The 16,242-nt window shown below is 43.4% G+C and overlaps 2 protein-coding genes and 1 non-coding gene across 3 annotated transcripts in view; 1 reads left to right on the top strand and 2 right to left on the bottom strand.

Moving 5' to 3' along the window:
- The first annotated feature begins 577 nt into the window (after window positions 1–577).
- trnak-uuu (transfer RNA lysine (anticodon UUU)) lies at window positions 578–650 on the top strand. The gene has a single exon. It is a non-coding gene; the product is annotated as a tRNA-Lys (tRNA).
- A 2,727-nt stretch (window positions 651–3,377) lies between these two features.
- On the bottom strand, window positions 3,378–7,463 carry si:dkey-22i16.9 (uncharacterized). The gene is made up of 5 exons (XM_031814904.1): window positions 7,339–7,463; window positions 6,941–7,022; window positions 6,491–6,784; window positions 4,880–5,200; window positions 3,378–4,535 (listed from the first exon to the last, which is right to left on the bottom strand). The coding sequence occupies exons 1-5, from the start codon at window positions 7,408–7,410 to the stop codon at window positions 4,132–4,134; spliced, it is 1,173 nt and encodes a 390-aa protein (XP_031670764.1). The 5' UTR covers window positions 7,411–7,463; the 3' UTR covers window positions 3,378–4,131.
- Window positions 7,464–12,940: 5,477 nt separating this feature from the next.
- The window catches only part of LOC109878218 (rho GTPase-activating protein 7), a 25,048-nt gene continuing 21,746 nt past the window's right edge, over window positions 12,941–16,242 (bottom strand). Inside the window, exons 9-11 of the mRNA XM_031814896.1 lie at window positions 16,138–16,242; window positions 15,543–15,716; window positions 12,941–14,934 (exon numbers count right to left, since the gene is read on the bottom strand). The exon at window positions 16,138–16,242 is cut by the window's right edge and continues 113 nt beyond it. Coding sequence (XP_031670756.1) covers window positions 14,835–14,934; window positions 15,543–15,716; window positions 16,138–16,242 — 379 coding nt within the window. The 3' untranslated portion in view covers window positions 12,941–14,834. The remainder of the gene's footprint in view (window positions 14,935–15,542; window positions 15,717–16,137) is intronic.

Genomic DNA, 16,242 nt, shown 5'->3' with positions numbered 1-16,242 from the left:
GTCTCATTTTTTTTGTTGCTCACGTTAATGACGTTAATAAATGACGTATGTTGATCAGAGGAAAACAATGAATTGCCAATAAATGAAGATTAAAGGAACAACACAGAGGCTGACAATAGCTTTTCCGTGCATATTGACACTTACAAATGGCCAATGGTGTATCTTTGCATCGGTTGGGTATTATTATCAACACGTACACATTGCCAATAGTGTATCTTTGCGCCGGTACCTAGGTTAGCCGACCACAGAATGAAATGGAACACTAGCGAGCTATGATGTAGCTACAGTAACTAGCTAAATTAACGTTAGTATAACCAAAGATACGATAACTGTCCCTATTCACCTGTGGGTAAAACCAAAGCTCTATTAATCTGTGGTATAAACGTTACGATGCTGCCTGCAATACACTTACAGTAACCTTAGCTATGGGGTTGAAAAGTGCCCCCTAGCCCTTGAGCTGAGCAACACAGAAACAATGCGCTGTAGTAGCGAATAGTCGCTTTCCGAGCAAATCGAGACATGATCTACCCTACGACTTTTTAAAATTAAAATCTTTCCACTTTCTCTGCCTGTCAGAGCCCGGATAGCTCAGTCGGTAGAGCATCAGACTTTTAATCTGAGGGTCCAGGGTTCAAGTCCCTGTTCGGGCGGTATATTTTTTTTTACCGCTCTCGGTTGCTAGCGCTTTCTTCCTCATCTGCACAGACAGAACGAACGTTAACGAATATTATTCTCGGCCTCGATAGCTTCTGTGACTGAGGTTAGTTGGAATCATGTTGGGAAATACATGCTATAACGTTACATCTGGTGTTAGGCTTGTTAACTTTAGCTAGCTCGACAAACCCATCAAAACCATATTTTCAAGTAGAGAAGGACGCTTTTTAATACACAATACAAGTATGTGTGATATTTATTTTTTTCAAATAAGTAAACTGAAATTAAGAAAGCCAACCACATTTTCCAACCGAACTAGCGATCGAGCTAGCGAACACGGACTGGGCTCGCCCGTGCTCTCTAGTTAGCTAACGTTATCTAGTTGTATTGGATAGCTGCAAACAAGTCTGATACGTTGTGTGACATTATAGTAACAGTACATTAACGCAATAATTACACCTAAAGCTTCGACTTCTCTTATAACTTACACGAGGGACAGTGTTTTAGTTGGTGTGTTCTTGCCTCACATTATTTAGCAAGCGCCAGGTCATGAAATCCCTCCGCCACAACCGCAGTGCCAAACCATCAAAGGCGCTATATGTTCAATCTGATGTCTGCCTTGGCTGTCAAGCATTTACCATGATATGGCCTCTACAGAAGTCAGGGCATGTATACTTCTTATACTCTGCGGAGCAGCGCAGGGCTGTTGTGAAGGAAGATCAAATCAAATCACACTTTATTTGTCACATGCGTCAAATACAACACGTGTAGACCTTAAAACTTGTTATGGCTGGGGGCAGTATTGAGTAGCTTGGATGAATAAGGTGCCCAGAGTAAACTGCCTGCTACTCAGTCCCAGAAGCTAAGATATGCATATTATTAGTATATTTGGATAGCAAACACTCTGAAGTTCCTAAAACTGTTTGAATGATGTCTGTGAGTATAACAGAACTCATATGGCAGGCAAAAACCTGAGAAACCAGGAAATCTGAGGTTTGTAGTTTTTCAACTCATTGCCTATTGAATACACAGTGTCTATGGGGTCATATTGCTCTTCCTAAGGCTACCACTAGATGTCAACAGTCTTTAGAACCTTGTTTGATGCTTCTACTGTGAAGTGGGTGGCGAATGAGAGGGGATTGAGTCAGAGGTCTGCCAGAGAGGCATGAGCTGACCACGTGCGTTCACATAAGAGTAAGCTTGCTTTCCATTGCATTTCTACAGACAAAGGAATTCTCCGGTTGGAACATTATTGAAGATCTATGATAAAAACATCCTAAAGATTGATTCTATACATCGTTTGACACTTTTCTACGGACTGTAACTTTTTGTCTGCAGGCGTGTCATGATTTTGGATTACTGGGCTAAACGCGCGAACAAAAAGGAGGTATTTGGACATAAATTCATAAATTCATTCATGCATTCTGATGAAGATCATCAAAGGTAAGTTAATATTTATAATGCTATTTCTGACTTCTGTTGACTACACAACATGGTGGAAATCTGTTTGGGTTGTACTCAGATTATTGCATGGTGTGCTTTTTCGGTAAAGCTTTTTTAAAATCTGACACAGCGGTTGCATTAAGGAGAAGTTTATCTAAAGTTCCATGCATAACAGTTGTATGTTTTAGCAATGTTTATTATGAGTATTTCTGTAAATTGATGTGGCTCTCTGCAAAATCACCGGATGTTTAGGAACTACTGAAAATAACGCGCCAATGTACACTGAGATTTTTTGATATAAATATGAACTTTATCAAACAAAACATACATGTATTGTGTAACATGAAGTCCTATGAGTATCATCTGATGACGATCATCAAAGGTTAGTGATTAATTTATCTCTTTTTCTGCTTTTTGTGACTCCTCTCTTTGGCTGGAAAAATTACTGTGTTTTTCTGTGACTAGGCACTCACCTAACATAATCGCTTGGTGTGCTTTCGTCGTAAAGTCTTTTTGAAATCCGGACACTGTGGTGGGATTAACAAGAATTGTATCTTTAAAATGGTCTAAAATACTTGTATGTTTGAGGAATTCTAATTATGAGATTTCTGTTGTTTGAATTTTTATGTTTATACAGGACCTCCCGACCTCACCTACCTTCAACCAATCATGCCCTCTGCATTATTACAACATTTGAGAGGCCATGGCGATACGGTATGGAGCTCAAGTTGGTCTCTGCATGGCTCCGGGGGTCCACAATTCTGTCACACCATCCATAGGGCACCCCAGACCACATTTTCGGATCAAGCACCAATTGGCTCTTAGCTTTGGGTAGTAAGCGAATTAACAGAACCGAATCACATTGGTGAAAGAGTTGTTCATTTGGCTCCCTGATTTGCATACGGCTACTACTTCTTTATGAGCTATTTATTGTTTCTGCAGATACATTATAAACTAATTGTAAAGAGGGTGAGTCCTCACTGCAGACACAATAAATAGTGAGGAGATCACGGCAATCTGGTGCATACAGATTTTTTTTTAGGTGCGTAAACAAAATACATTGTTTTTGCAGGACATCTAATAATTTGGCCAGATCTGACATATGGACCGGCTCGGAGCCAAAAGATCCGGCTCACTGAAAAGACTCACCGAAAATGACCATCACTACAAAAGTTACAGGTGCTTGCGCCAGTTTCTCAAAACAGTTTCGACACAGGTTTACACTTTGTGAACAATAATATTTCTTACATTTGATAAAATAAATGTAAATACAGCAAACATTCTTTATAATCATTTAGCAAATACAGATATTTATTACGCATCATGTAATACGTTATAATAATACATTAATCTGTTATCGAGGATCCTTGGGACGTGCCTACCCCACAGAAGTTGAAATGTAAAATAGTTAATGTAAGGATTAAAGTATTGCTTGTGGATTAAATTTAGGATTTAGGGTAGGGACGTCCCAAGTGTATCACTGACCCAAAAAGAATCATAGTTTACTTTAAAACGATGGTGTACGTCTGCCCTCTTGTGGGGATATTGTGTATTACACGTACTGTGATACCCCTTTGATATCAAGCAAGGCCAGATTAAATGTGACATTGATCTTGACTAGTAAACCTTGCAGTTACAATATCAGTAGCACCACCACCAGAGAGATTAATAATTCCTCCTTTATACCCTACCAGCTTCCCTTTCATATCCACACACTCAAAGGATCCTCCTTTATACCTCTCACCCCCCAATAAAATGCTTATGCTGGTGTAAAATCTCTAGCTTTAAACAATTTAAGCCACCAGTGAGGCTGGAAGACTAGACAGAACATCAGCAAAGACTGGGCCCTAGATAAAATAAACCCTGTATCATTTGATTCAAGGCAATCAAGCTACAGTCATTGGCTACCGATTCATACAGTAAACTATGATAGGAAGACAGCCACATCCACTTCAGTGAACATAGGACATTTCATCCAACATTTCACGACAACAAAGAAGTTGGCAACCAGAACAGACTACCTTCATACATAACTCAACTCCCTGTGCTACTCTTCTCCTGCTCTAGCAGTGTCCCACTTTCAGCTACTGGGAGATGGAGCTCCTCCTCTTCCTCTGTGCGTTCATCCATCCCCTCAGGACACGTGGTCTCATCAAGATGATCATCACAACAACTCTGGATTCTTTGGACTTCTGGCAACGGTTGGCTGTCCTGAACTGGAACAGGAAGATCCTCGATGGAGAGATGTGCTGGTGATGCTATGTTAATCATCGTGTTGTCCTCTTTTCCAGTGACTGTGAAGCCCACTGTTGGCTGTCTCCTGTTTCTCTTGTGATTCGCCATTAACCCGAGCACACAAATGATGAACAGAATAATTACTACTATCACTGGCACCCTACACCTTTCACTATTAGTCATTGCAGGCTCCAATTGCTTTTCTAGAGAAAGACAGAAAGGTAGAAAATAGTAGTGTTAGTGCAGCAAAGATAAAGGAAATTACAACAATATTATACTGAAGCAATAAGGCCTAAGGGGGTGTGGTCTTCGGCTGTCAGCCAATCAGCATTCAGGGCTCGAACCACCCAGTTTATAATCTCAACTAGCGCAGACAACAATACAAAACAGCAAGACTGCCATGACTAAATACTATTCTCTTGAAATATTACACTAACACTACATCTACTACTATGATAATAATAAGACAAAGAATAATGTCTATATGTTAAAAAGTGAATATTAAATACAATACTTAAGTGAGAGAAGAATTCAATAGACATCCCACCTTTAACAGTGAGAGTGACTCCATGTGGATATCCTGGCTTACTATCCCGGTTGAAGAAGCACAGGTAGGTCCCCTGGTCAGACGAGCGTACACCGGTGAAGGTGAGGGACAGGTCACCCTCTCCGTAACCATCCCTGGTCACTGATGTCCTGTCAATGAATCCAGGGTCAAAGGTAGTATGGTTCGGGTCAATCTTCAGCACAGTCTGTCCTTCTTTCTCCCACTGGACATAAATCTCACCATCGGTTGCCTGCTTATTGGTTGAGCCATAGCAGTGAAGTGTGACATTATCTCCGACGTGAGCTGATATTTCTGTCGGGACTGTTAGATGAGGAGGGAGAAGAGGGGTGGGCCTTGAATGGTGTGCCATTAGGAAAGTAATTGAATTAGATATAGGTCTACATGGAATGTATGACAATTAAAGTGAATGGGGAAGGTGCTGGGGGGTGAAGGTCAGAGAGAAGGTGCTGGGGGGTTAAGGTCAGAGAAAAGGTGCTGGGGGGTCAAGGTTAGAGAGAAGGTGCTGGGGGGTTAAGGTCAGAGAGAAGGTGCTGGGGGGTGAAGGTCAGAGAGAAGGTGCTGGGGGGTTAAGGTCAGAGAGAAGGTGCTGGGGGGTTAAGGTCAGAGAGAAGGTGCTGGGAGGTTAAGGTCAGAGAGATGGTGCTGGGGGGTTAAGGTCAGAGAGAAGGTGCTGGGGGGTCAAGGTCAGAGAGAAGGTGCTGGGAGGTTAAGGTCAGAGAGATGGTGCCGGGGGGGTTAAGGTCAGAGAGAAGGTGCTGGGGGGTTAAGGTCAGAGAGAAGGTGCGGGGAGGTTAAGGTCAGAGAGAAGGTGCTGGGAGGTTAAGTTAGCGTAGTGTGAAAGCCAAAAGAAGAGGAGTGGAGGATGAGGGAATGAAGGATAAATGGACATGAGTTCAATAGACGCAAATAAAGAATAGAATGATATTATACTATTATCATTGATCACAACTCTAAAACACAAATCAACAGTATGTAGAATTTGAATTACACACTGACTTCAGAAAAACAGTGGTCTGGCCAATATTACAATATTACAACAATTGCAAATGCATAAATGAAGAGTTTCATTCCAAAACGCTGCATATCCATTTTCAGAAATGTTGGTCTTTTAATGTAATTAGAAATTATGAAAGAGATTGGTATGTTTTTTCACTCTCTAATCATGGTATGGGTTTGTTCAATGTATTTGTTTAAAATCTATCACTGGATGGTTTCATTTCAGAGACAAAACGCTATATAGCCGCCTCTTTGAGAAATAAGTAGTACTACTATGTTTTACAGTCAAATGTAACAAAAAAACTGCTAGCAGATACCCATAGACTTCCAGTCATTGTGCTAACGCTAGTTAGCATTGGCTCACGAGACTACCTCTAACTTCCTTCACACTGGATACAGAGACATACAAATGGAAACCAGTAATATTTTACACACACATGAAGGTACCCATAACCAATCATTTCTTATTCAAAAATGGTGGATATAGCATTTTGGAAGTAAACTCTTCAAATCTATCCCTGAGTAAAGTAGTCATAGTTCTTGTTCCCAGTCAACATTCAATATGTAAAGTTTTGTCATATCTGTTCAGCTTACCCAGAACATCTAGCTTCACATCTGCAACATTCCGATTATCACAGACACACTCATATGAGCCCTTGTCATTGTACACCGCAGAGCTGATTGTGAGAGAGAGGTCTTTGTTGATTTCCACCCTCTTCTCAAAGCGCTTTCCTTCAATTAATTTTCCTTGATCAATCTTGGCAACGACCTGGCCATCCACAATCTTCCAAACGATGCCACTGTCACAGGTTGCATTGCAAGGGAGAGTGACAGAGTGCTTCAAATTCACAGTTTTAATAATGATACCATTACCAATCGAGGGGCATTCTGTGGAAACGGTCGGGAAGTAAAATAAATACAAGGATTATTACATATTTAACATTAGGCTAATACAGTGAACACGCTCAATGATGTTGATCAAGAGGCCAGTTCACACAAAAATAACATAGTGTATGTAAAATGATTCAATGAAGAAAAGCGTACCAAGAAGGCCAACCATCAATGTAAAAACACAGTAGAAGAGTTTCCAACCCATGCTGTGCTCTACTGCCCCAGGATTCAACATCTGTGAAATTGAACAAGCATTTTAAGATGTGGATTATTGTTGTTATGCCTAAACTATTTAGCCTACACTAAAGTAGTAGCCTACTAAGAAACTCTCGTCTTTGTTGCATACCGTTTTGCTGTGGTTTGCTACGGTGTGCACTACTGCTTGGGTGTGCACTATACACCCCTAGAAAAAACACTTTCTCTTCAGACCATTGCCGTCCATTAAAACAACATTCATTCATCACATACACCTTACAAACTAAGAAACAAGTATCCTATTCCACCCCCGACCCCCAAACAAACAGATTTTCAATAGAATATACTTCATTTACCAAACTATAGATGTTTTTCCTAGAGCGTTGGTTGTCCTGAGAAATAACTACTTTCGTTTTCTTCTTCTTCATTGGACTATTTAAGGTGCATTACCGCCACCAACTGGACTGGAGTGTTAACCAGAGACAGGAAGGTCTAAATCCTACCCATTATTCTCATCTCCCTAAGGAAGCGAAATACATCATTAAATACTACAGCCCTTGAAGATTTCCCCAGCAGTTCACTTAATATTGGCTCTTCAACCCCATTACTCCTTAAATCTAACAATAATCTCTCCCTTTCCCTCCCATATTGCTGGCACTGAAATGGAACATGTTCCCCTGTCTCCATCTCCTCCTGACAGTGATGACACCACCTAGTCGGTTGTTTACCTACCAATTTCAATGCCCTGTTGAGCCTTGTGTTTCCCAGTCTCAGCCTTGTGTTTCCCCCGCAGAGGGGACCTCCCTGCCCCCTCTGCCTGGGGACCTCCCTGCCCCCTCTGCCTGAGGACCTCCCTGCCCCCTCTGCCTGAGGACCTCCCTTCCCCCTCTGCCTGAGGACCTCCCTTCCCCCTCTGCCTGAGGACCTCCCTGCCCCCTCTGCCTGAGGACCTCCCTGCCCCCTCTGCCTGAGGACCTCCCTGCCACCTCTGCCTGAGGACCTCCCGGCCCCCTCTGCCTGAGGACCTCTCTGCCCCCCACATTTTCCTAGATATTATACAGGTGTCTTCCCTTTCCCTTCCTGTTCCACAACTCTTGCCATTTGTTTTTACGTTTTTAATCACTGTTCTCATAAACCCTTGGCTTCTGCTTTACTGATGGACAAATCCATTTCAACATTAGGATGTTTGAGAGGCTGCTTGGCGATAGCATCCACCTCCTCATTCCCCTCTACTCCCACATGAGCTGGTACCCAGAGGAACATCACCTATACCCCCGCCTGTTTCACCCTGTACAAGCACTGCAAAACCTCAGACAATACACCCTGTCTGCTCTGAGACACACATGAATTTAAGCTCATCAGCGCTGCACAGGAGTCAGACTAGATGACTACCATCATCCTCACCTCCTCCGCCCACTCTGCAGCCAAGAGTATGGACATCTCCATTGTGTAAACAGATAAATGACCTGTTGCTCTTTTCGACACTGCCACCGTAATCTCTAAAAGCTGTTCCTGTCCTGCCTTTTTTAGGGTCTTTAGATACATCTGTGAATATATTAAAGAAAGCATAGTACTGTGTTATTAAATGTTAACTTTCACAACTAAATCTACTCCCTCCTCAACATCTATTAGCCTCTCAAGCAACCCTAGATATATCCCCCCGCCCCGCCTCCTGCATGTCCTAGTTTAAAAATGTACAGTACAACTATAAAGAGCGGTTCCTGCAGATGCAGGAATGCCCACATGTTATTTAACTAGGCAAGTCAGTTAAGAACAAATTCTTATTTACAATGACGGCCTACCCCGGACGCTGCTGGGTCAATTGTGCGCCGCCCTATGGGACTCCTAACCACGGTCGGAGGTAATGCAGCCTGGATTCGAACCTCTTGCACTGAGATCCAGTGTTTCAGACTGTTGCGCCACTCGGGAGTCCTGAGTGTAGGAACGCCCAGAAATGCGGGCAGCAATTGCACCCTTCTTGGTTGTCAGCCTACCCATGTACTCTTGGGATGCATACAAATAAATAAATAAATACATAAAACATTTTTTTTTAAATTAATACATTGTCGGATGCATTTGCTGCGATAATAAGAGATGATACGATATAGGATTTTTATTTTATAATTTCCTTGAAAAATAACCATTTGTACACATGAGTCCTCCAAATCAGTTGAATCATCAATATCACCGTTAATGATGATAGTGATGACGCAATTATTTATATTTTGCAAGTATGATTACCTTTTGAAACAGACGTCATGTTCTGAATTTGTTCAGCACATTTTGTTGGATCATACCGGTTTCAGGGTCTTGTAGTTGCTTACAACGACCACTAGATGGTAGTGTAGCCTCATTCCTTAAACCCTTGCTCAGTTAGAAATCAATCTGACCCCAGTGGTGGTAACTCTTATCCTTATCCGAGGACCTGCTGGGGAACTTTTGTTACCGCCAGGCAATCACTCACCTCATTCAACCAATTACAGTCTTGGTGGAAGGCTATGACTACTTGTGCTGACTGTGTACCTCGACAACCGTGTTTGAGGATGGAATAACCTCTGGGCTATGTGGTTGTCTTTGAATCTGGGACGTGTCTTTCCATGTTGATGATACTGTATGTTGGTCTGACTCTGTGCTTAAGGGCCTGAAATAGTCAAACGGTGGTTCAAAGAGAATGAGTCAATGTTGAACTAATGTTTTACTAAGGTTGAATTTCCATCTCTCTATGACTCAAGTCTCTGCCCACAGAGAAGCCATTCAGATGTCATGTCCAGACAGACTGACTGTAAAACCACCAGTCTGTGTGGCCGCCCAGCAGAGAACTGGCTGGGGGAGAGGGATCAGGGCCAGATGGGACACATTTGGGACGTGAAGTCACTGGGAGGTGTGTGTGTGTGTGTATGTGCTTGTGTGTGTATCTGTGTATGTGCGTTAGAGCTATAGAATGTCTTATAATATTATTATGTCAACTTTAAGACAACCTTCATGCAAGCCATGGTTTTCTTCATGTTGACACATACCATGTCTTCATCACTGATAATTCCTGTTGTCACAACACTAAACTTCTCATGCGCTTGTCATGCATTTGTAATCAGGCCATCTACACAGACAGAGCTACCATGGTTACGTCCCAAATGGCACCCTATTCCCTATGGGTCCTGGTCAAAAGTAGTGCACTATGTAGGGAATAGGGTTCCATTTAAAACTTCTTGTGACTCCCAAACCTGCATGCGGGAGCGTAATCATCGCCTGAAACTAATTAGCATAACACACTGAACACACCTCAGCAGGGTTGGGGTCAATTCCATTTCAATTCCAGTCAATTCTGAAAATAAACCAAATTCCAATTTCACGTTTTGCTCACTGACAAGCATTAAAGAGAATTTGACTCCCAGAATTGCCTGGAATTATAATGGAAAGGACCCCAACCCTGCACCTCAGGTTTCATGAGGTAACGTCACAACTAGAGGAATTCCAGTGTTGCTGTATTACGATGTCTCTCCCACACACTTTTACTCTGTCATCCTCTCCTCTTTCTCCCTCTCTCCACCCGTTTATCAATTTGGGAACCCTCCTCCACACCATTCTCAAAGGATTTGTCTGGAACATGTCCCTGGTGCTGACTCCAGGTCAGCGCTTACCGGGGCGGGCTCAGAGATGTTTGGTTTCCAAGAAGAGACACACACATACTTGGAGGCATAGATGCACGCACATACACGTAGACGCATGCATGCTCACCCAGATAGATGCACAAACGCACACACAAACACACACTCACATACTGTAGATACTGATGCATGCACGCACGCACCCTTGTACACACACACACACACAGGTTAACACGTGTGTGTGAGTTGGAAGCTCTATTTGATCTCTGGTTTCACAGAAACCCTTCAGAAGAGAATGTGGAAAGCTCTTGTTGTCCACGTGACTGAGGGTTGTCGTTGAGAGGGAATGAATGTGTACTGTATAATATCTGCACATGATCAAGATGTAGAGTACAGCGTATGTGGGTGTTCACGCAGGTTTGTGCATGTCACCTCTGTTCATGTACTGTATGTGTGGCTAATCCCTGTGAAGGCATAGAGTGTGGCAGAATCCCAAATGGCATCCTATTCCCTATTTAGTGTGCTACTTTTGACCAGGACCCATAGGGGTGCCATAAAGGATGCACTCTATGTGTATGTAACATTTCTTCCACTCCTGTTGCCTCATCATAAATGAAAACACTTTGTTTTAACACTGCATTGATCTAAAACATGTGTATCAAATGCCTGTGTGCATCTAATGTGTGTAGAATCAGCATGTTCATACAGCATTTGAGGATGTGCGTGTGTCTCTGGGAATGTGTGCATAAAACACACACAGTAAGTATGTGTGTGTGTGAGCTGCCCAGTGAGAGCCCAGTGTGTGTGTGTGTGTGTGTGTGTGTGTGTGTGTGTGTGAGCTGCCCAGTGAGAGCCCAGTGTGTGTGTGTGTGTGGGAAAAAGCGCCAACCCCACCCACCTCAAGCCCACAGATGGCCCCTGCTGGCTTGAACGGCATGTGAGAGGAACACTAGGGGGGTCAAAGTCCCCCCTCTGCCCAGCCTCAGACCCTGTGACAGTCCACCCCCTCCAGCTGTGGCCTCAACAGCCCCTTTGTCCACCTCTGCCATATGAACCAGTTATGTAAGACGGACTGTGAGTGAGATCACCATCTATGTACCAAGCAAGCCACCGCCTGCTGCCTGTCCACCTATCTCCGGACCTCTCTCTGGACCTCTCTCACTCTCTCTCTTGCTCTCTCTCGCTCTACTTTACATGTTGTTTGTGAGGAGAGAATGAGAGAGAGAGAGGGAGAGAGAGAGAGAGAGAGAGAGAGAGAGAGGGAGATAGAGAGAGAGCGAGGGAGTGAGAGAGAGAGGAAGGGAGTGAAAGAGAGAGGGAGAGAGAGGGAGGTAGAGAGGGAGGTAGAGAGGGAGGGAGTGAGAGGAAGAGACAGAGAGAGAGAGAGAGAGAGAGGAGGGAATGAGTGAGAGGAAGGGAGAGAGAGAGAGAGGGAGAGAGTGAGAGGAAGGGAGAGAGGGAGAGGGAGGGAGTGAGAGGAAGAGACAGAGAGAGAGAGAGAGAGAGAGAGGAGGGAGTGAGTGAGAGGAAGGGAGAGAGAGAGAGGGAGGGAGTGAGAGGAAGAGACAGAGAGAGAGAGAGAGGAGTGAGTGAGTGAGAGGAAGGGAGAGAGAGAGAGGGAGGGAGTGAGAGGAAGGGAGATTGAGAGAGAGAGAGAGAGAGAGAGAGAGAGGGAGAAGAAGGGAGAGAAAGAGAGGTAATCCAGGGGCAGGGTACAGTATGACCCCAGGCTAAGCTGCCTGTCTGAGAGAGAATGTAGAAACAAACTCTCAGAGCCATGATAAGGTAGTTCAGAGTTACAACAAAACCAATGTTTGGGTAATGGTGTACTGCTTATGGCACTCCTTTGGCCCGAAAAACCTTAAAGGTGCTTCTCCACCTGCATTGCTTGCTGTTTGGGGTTTTAGGCTGGGTTTCTGTACAGCACTTTGAGATATCAGCTGATGTACGAAGGGCTATATAAATAAATTTGATTTGATTTGATTTGATTTAAAGGGGCACTTTTGGGGGGCAGCCTACATGAGACCATTGTGAAGTGCATTATCATATTAAATGACATCAGAAACCAAGTCAACAACTCCAATCCACCTGAACACTCAACATTTCAAAACAGCAGCCAATGACCCAACTAAGACAACACTCTTTGTTTAATACATTTAATAGTGCATGTGACTGTGATTAATCTGTACAGAAATAATATTAATAATACAAAATATAAACACATTTCTGTAACTTAAGCGTAACATTTACAATAAAATAAACATGGTACAAAAAAACATATCTGAGGTATAAATATATTTTTAAATTAAATGTCATTGTCATGCGTTACTCATATCTGACGGCATACAAATAATGTACACACACGTTTAACAATACAACACAACACTTAGCAAATGAGTCACACACTGAACAGAGAACGTATAGGTTTTAACACGGGGCCCAAATCCGGCCCGGATGAAGGTGTACTTGTTACTATTAGTCTTATACTTCATTTAAGGTAACACAGACAGACAGACAGACAGACAGACAGACAGACAGACAGACAGACAGACAACAGACAGACAGACAGGTGACAGACAGACAGGTTAGACAGACAGACAGACAGACAGACAGACAGACAGACAGACAGACAGACAGACAGACAGACAGACAGACAGACAGACAGACAGACAGACAGACAGACAGACAGACAGACAGACAGACAGACAGACAGACAGACAGACAGACAGACAGACAGACAGACAGACAGACAGACAGACAGACAGACAGACTTACAGACAGACAGACTTACAGACAGACAGACAGACATTCCCTGCACTGTCTCCTCCTCTATTTACAGTAAAACCTGTAAAATCCCACACCTTTATAAAAGGACCTTCTCTTTTCTTTGTTTTCTATTCATTTCTTCTCTTCTTTTCTATTTCTTTCCCCCCAGGTTTTTCTTCTGTGAAGCAGAAGACCACCTTGACTGCTCTTGTACATCGTACTACAAAAGTAACAACCTGAAGTGTTCCTTCCATCAACGTTTAGCCTACAAATGGCGGCCATTTTGGAATCCTAGCCCTGTTGATTGTTGTGTATTCTCGATGCTCTTTTAAGCAGTGGAATCAATCAAAATGTTCTGTGACTGTCTGCTTTCTTTAAGCTTGGTCCATCAGAATCTAAGTCTCCATTTTAGTTTTGGGGGCGACTTTAACCCTCTCAACCAATTGGTGTTCCAGCCACCATTTTGCTTCTGTTCCATCCTTTAAACCCACTCTATACTAGCTTTCCCTAATGCCATTTAACCAACTATCAACTCACCATACCCCACTTATCAATACAAACTCAGATATTGCATATTTTCAATACATTCACACAACTATTAGCCCATATTATCCATCCGTCCGTCGAAAAATACAGTATCTTCCTGAAAACAATGTCGTGGACATTGCCTCCGCTGTAACAGGATAAAAACACTTGTGCACGAGTACACACACACACACACACACACACACACACACACACACACACACACACACACACACACACACACACACACACACACACACACACACACACACACACACACACACACACACACACACACAGAGAGAGAGAGAGGAAACAGGAAAAAGCAACATGAACAGATGCAGGATATAGTATATACACACTATATTGCAGCTGGGAGCCAGTGCATGAAATTAATCAACCATTCATCACACCCACACACCAACCTTCTCTCTTATCAGAAGCCCCCCTCCCCTATAGATTCTCTTTTAACTAATCCGTGACATCACATCCTCTGACGGTGATGTCACATCCTCTCTGTAAAGGTATTATGCTTGTTGGATGAGTGACACCATACTTCCATTTCAGACACATTTACTTTGGTCGTGCCGCCCGCAACACATCACCTAGCACAAGAACCATAACACAACTCTGAAAGAACTGTGAGGGTCCATGGCCGTTCCAGGCCTTGCAGGACCCCTCGGAGGCAGTAACCCCACCTGGCCGTTGATGACAGTCTACGGATGACCACAAAGTCTGTTCAAAGTCTCTCTGTCCAGGACACAAGGGTATGTCTGTCAAGAGCTTGAATCATGTCAATGAGTCAATGGGTTGTCCTCCCCCAGTCAACCCCAACCAGCATCAGGGCTGTAGCGAATTAGGGGCTGAGGTGGGGGTGGATAGAGACTCTTTCTGGTTCCAGGGTGTCGCCCCTTCTTGTGACTTTGGTCTCCAAGTCAAGTGGAGCTGCCTGGCCCTCACTTATCCATCTGGGTGGTGAAGGACTGGCGTATCCGCACCACCTCACTGGCACACAGGTGTCCATACAGTTTATTGTACCACTCTGGGAACCGACCCCTGGAAACAGAGAGACAGAGAGGAGATGTTTTAGCATCAGACCAGAGTTACTTTGATTTAGAGAGGAGATGTTTTAGCATCAGACCAGAGTTACTTTGATTTAGAGAGGAGATGTTTTAGCATCAGACCAGAGTTACTTTGATTTAGAGAGGAGATGTTTTAGCATCAGACCAGAGTTACTTTGATTTAGAGAGATGTTTTAGCATCAGACCAGAGTTAATTTGATTTAGAGAGGAGATGTTTTAGTATCAGACCAGAGTTACTTTGATTTAGAGAGGAGATGTTTTAGCATCAGACCAGAGTTACTTTGATTTAAAGCTCTCCTCTAGTTCCCTTGAACATTTTAGTTCAGAGTTGAGCATGTCTAGCCTTTATTCTACTGGTTCTATCCTACTGGTTCTATTCTACTGGTTCTATTCTACTGTTTCTATCCTACGGTTTCTATTCTACTGGTTCTATTCTACTGTTTCTATCCTACTGTTTCTATCCTACTGTTTCTATCCTACTGTTTCTATTCTACTGGTTCTATTCTACTGGTTCTATTCTACTGGTTCTATTCTACTGTTTCTATCCTACTGTTTCTACTGCTTCCGTTCCAGCTGACTCACCTGCAGTCGACCCTGGAGATGTGTGTGAGGCGAGACTTGTTGCTGCTGCATGGCTCGATGAAGTAGCGTGAGGTGAGCACATTGGCCCGCACGCCCAGTAACGCTGCCCCGTCATGGTCCACTGAGGTACACACCAACGCACACGCTCCCTTAGGTAGGTCTGTCACCCACGTCCTGAAGCAGAGAGAAGACATTTAGACTTTTATACCAAAAGAGAGAAAGATAGTTGTTTTATACCATTGAGAGAAAGAGAGACAGTTGTTTTATACCATTTAGGAAGAGAATAATGAAAGAAGGAATGAATGGTTGAAGTAGACAAACAACACAAGAAGGGGATATACAAGGCGTGGGAAGGTAGGTACAGTCTCCAGGAAAAAAGTACTATCTAGAACCGAAAAGGGTTTTACACTGTCCCTATAGGAGAACCCTTTGAAGAAGTATTGTTGGTTCAAGGTAGAACAATTTTCATTCCAAGTAGAACCGTTTTGGGTTCCATGTAGAAACCTTTCCAAAAAGGGTTTTTACTCTGAACCAAAAAGGGTTCTCCTATGGGGACAGCTGAAGAACCCTTCTGGAGTGTAGGGAGATCTTCTACCTGAGCACGAGGTGGTCTCTGGTGGGGTGGGGGGCCATGGTGTTCCTGGTGTACTGGTACACCTCAGTGCGATCGCCTAGCGTCTCCACCACACGGCTCTCCATC

Source organism: Oncorhynchus kisutch, unplaced genomic scaffold (genome assembly GCF_002021735.2).
Source record: "Oncorhynchus kisutch isolate 150728-3 unplaced genomic scaffold, Okis_V2 Okis07a-Okis12b_hom, whole genome shotgun sequence".
In the NCBI taxonomy this organism is placed as follows: domain Eukaryota; kingdom Metazoa; phylum Chordata; class Actinopteri; order Salmoniformes; family Salmonidae; genus Oncorhynchus; species Oncorhynchus kisutch.
This window is presented reverse-complemented; position numbering and strand designations above follow the sequence as displayed.

Excerpts from the sequence above, each read along its gene's own strand:
- si:dkey-22i16.9 (XM_031814904.1), bottom strand. The coding sequence starts at position 7,410 with ATGAAGAAGAAGAAAACGAAAGTAGTTATTTCTCAGGACAACCAACGC. Across the intron at positions 6,785-6,940 it reads ATTGATGGTTGGCCTTCTTG|AATGCCCCTCGATTGGTAAT; the intron begins GTACGCTTTTCT and ends CCGTTTCCACAG. Across the intron at positions 5,201-6,490 it reads TGTGAAGCTAGATGTTCTGG|TCCCGACAGAAATATCAGCT; the intron begins GTAAGCTGAACA and ends CTCATCTAACAG.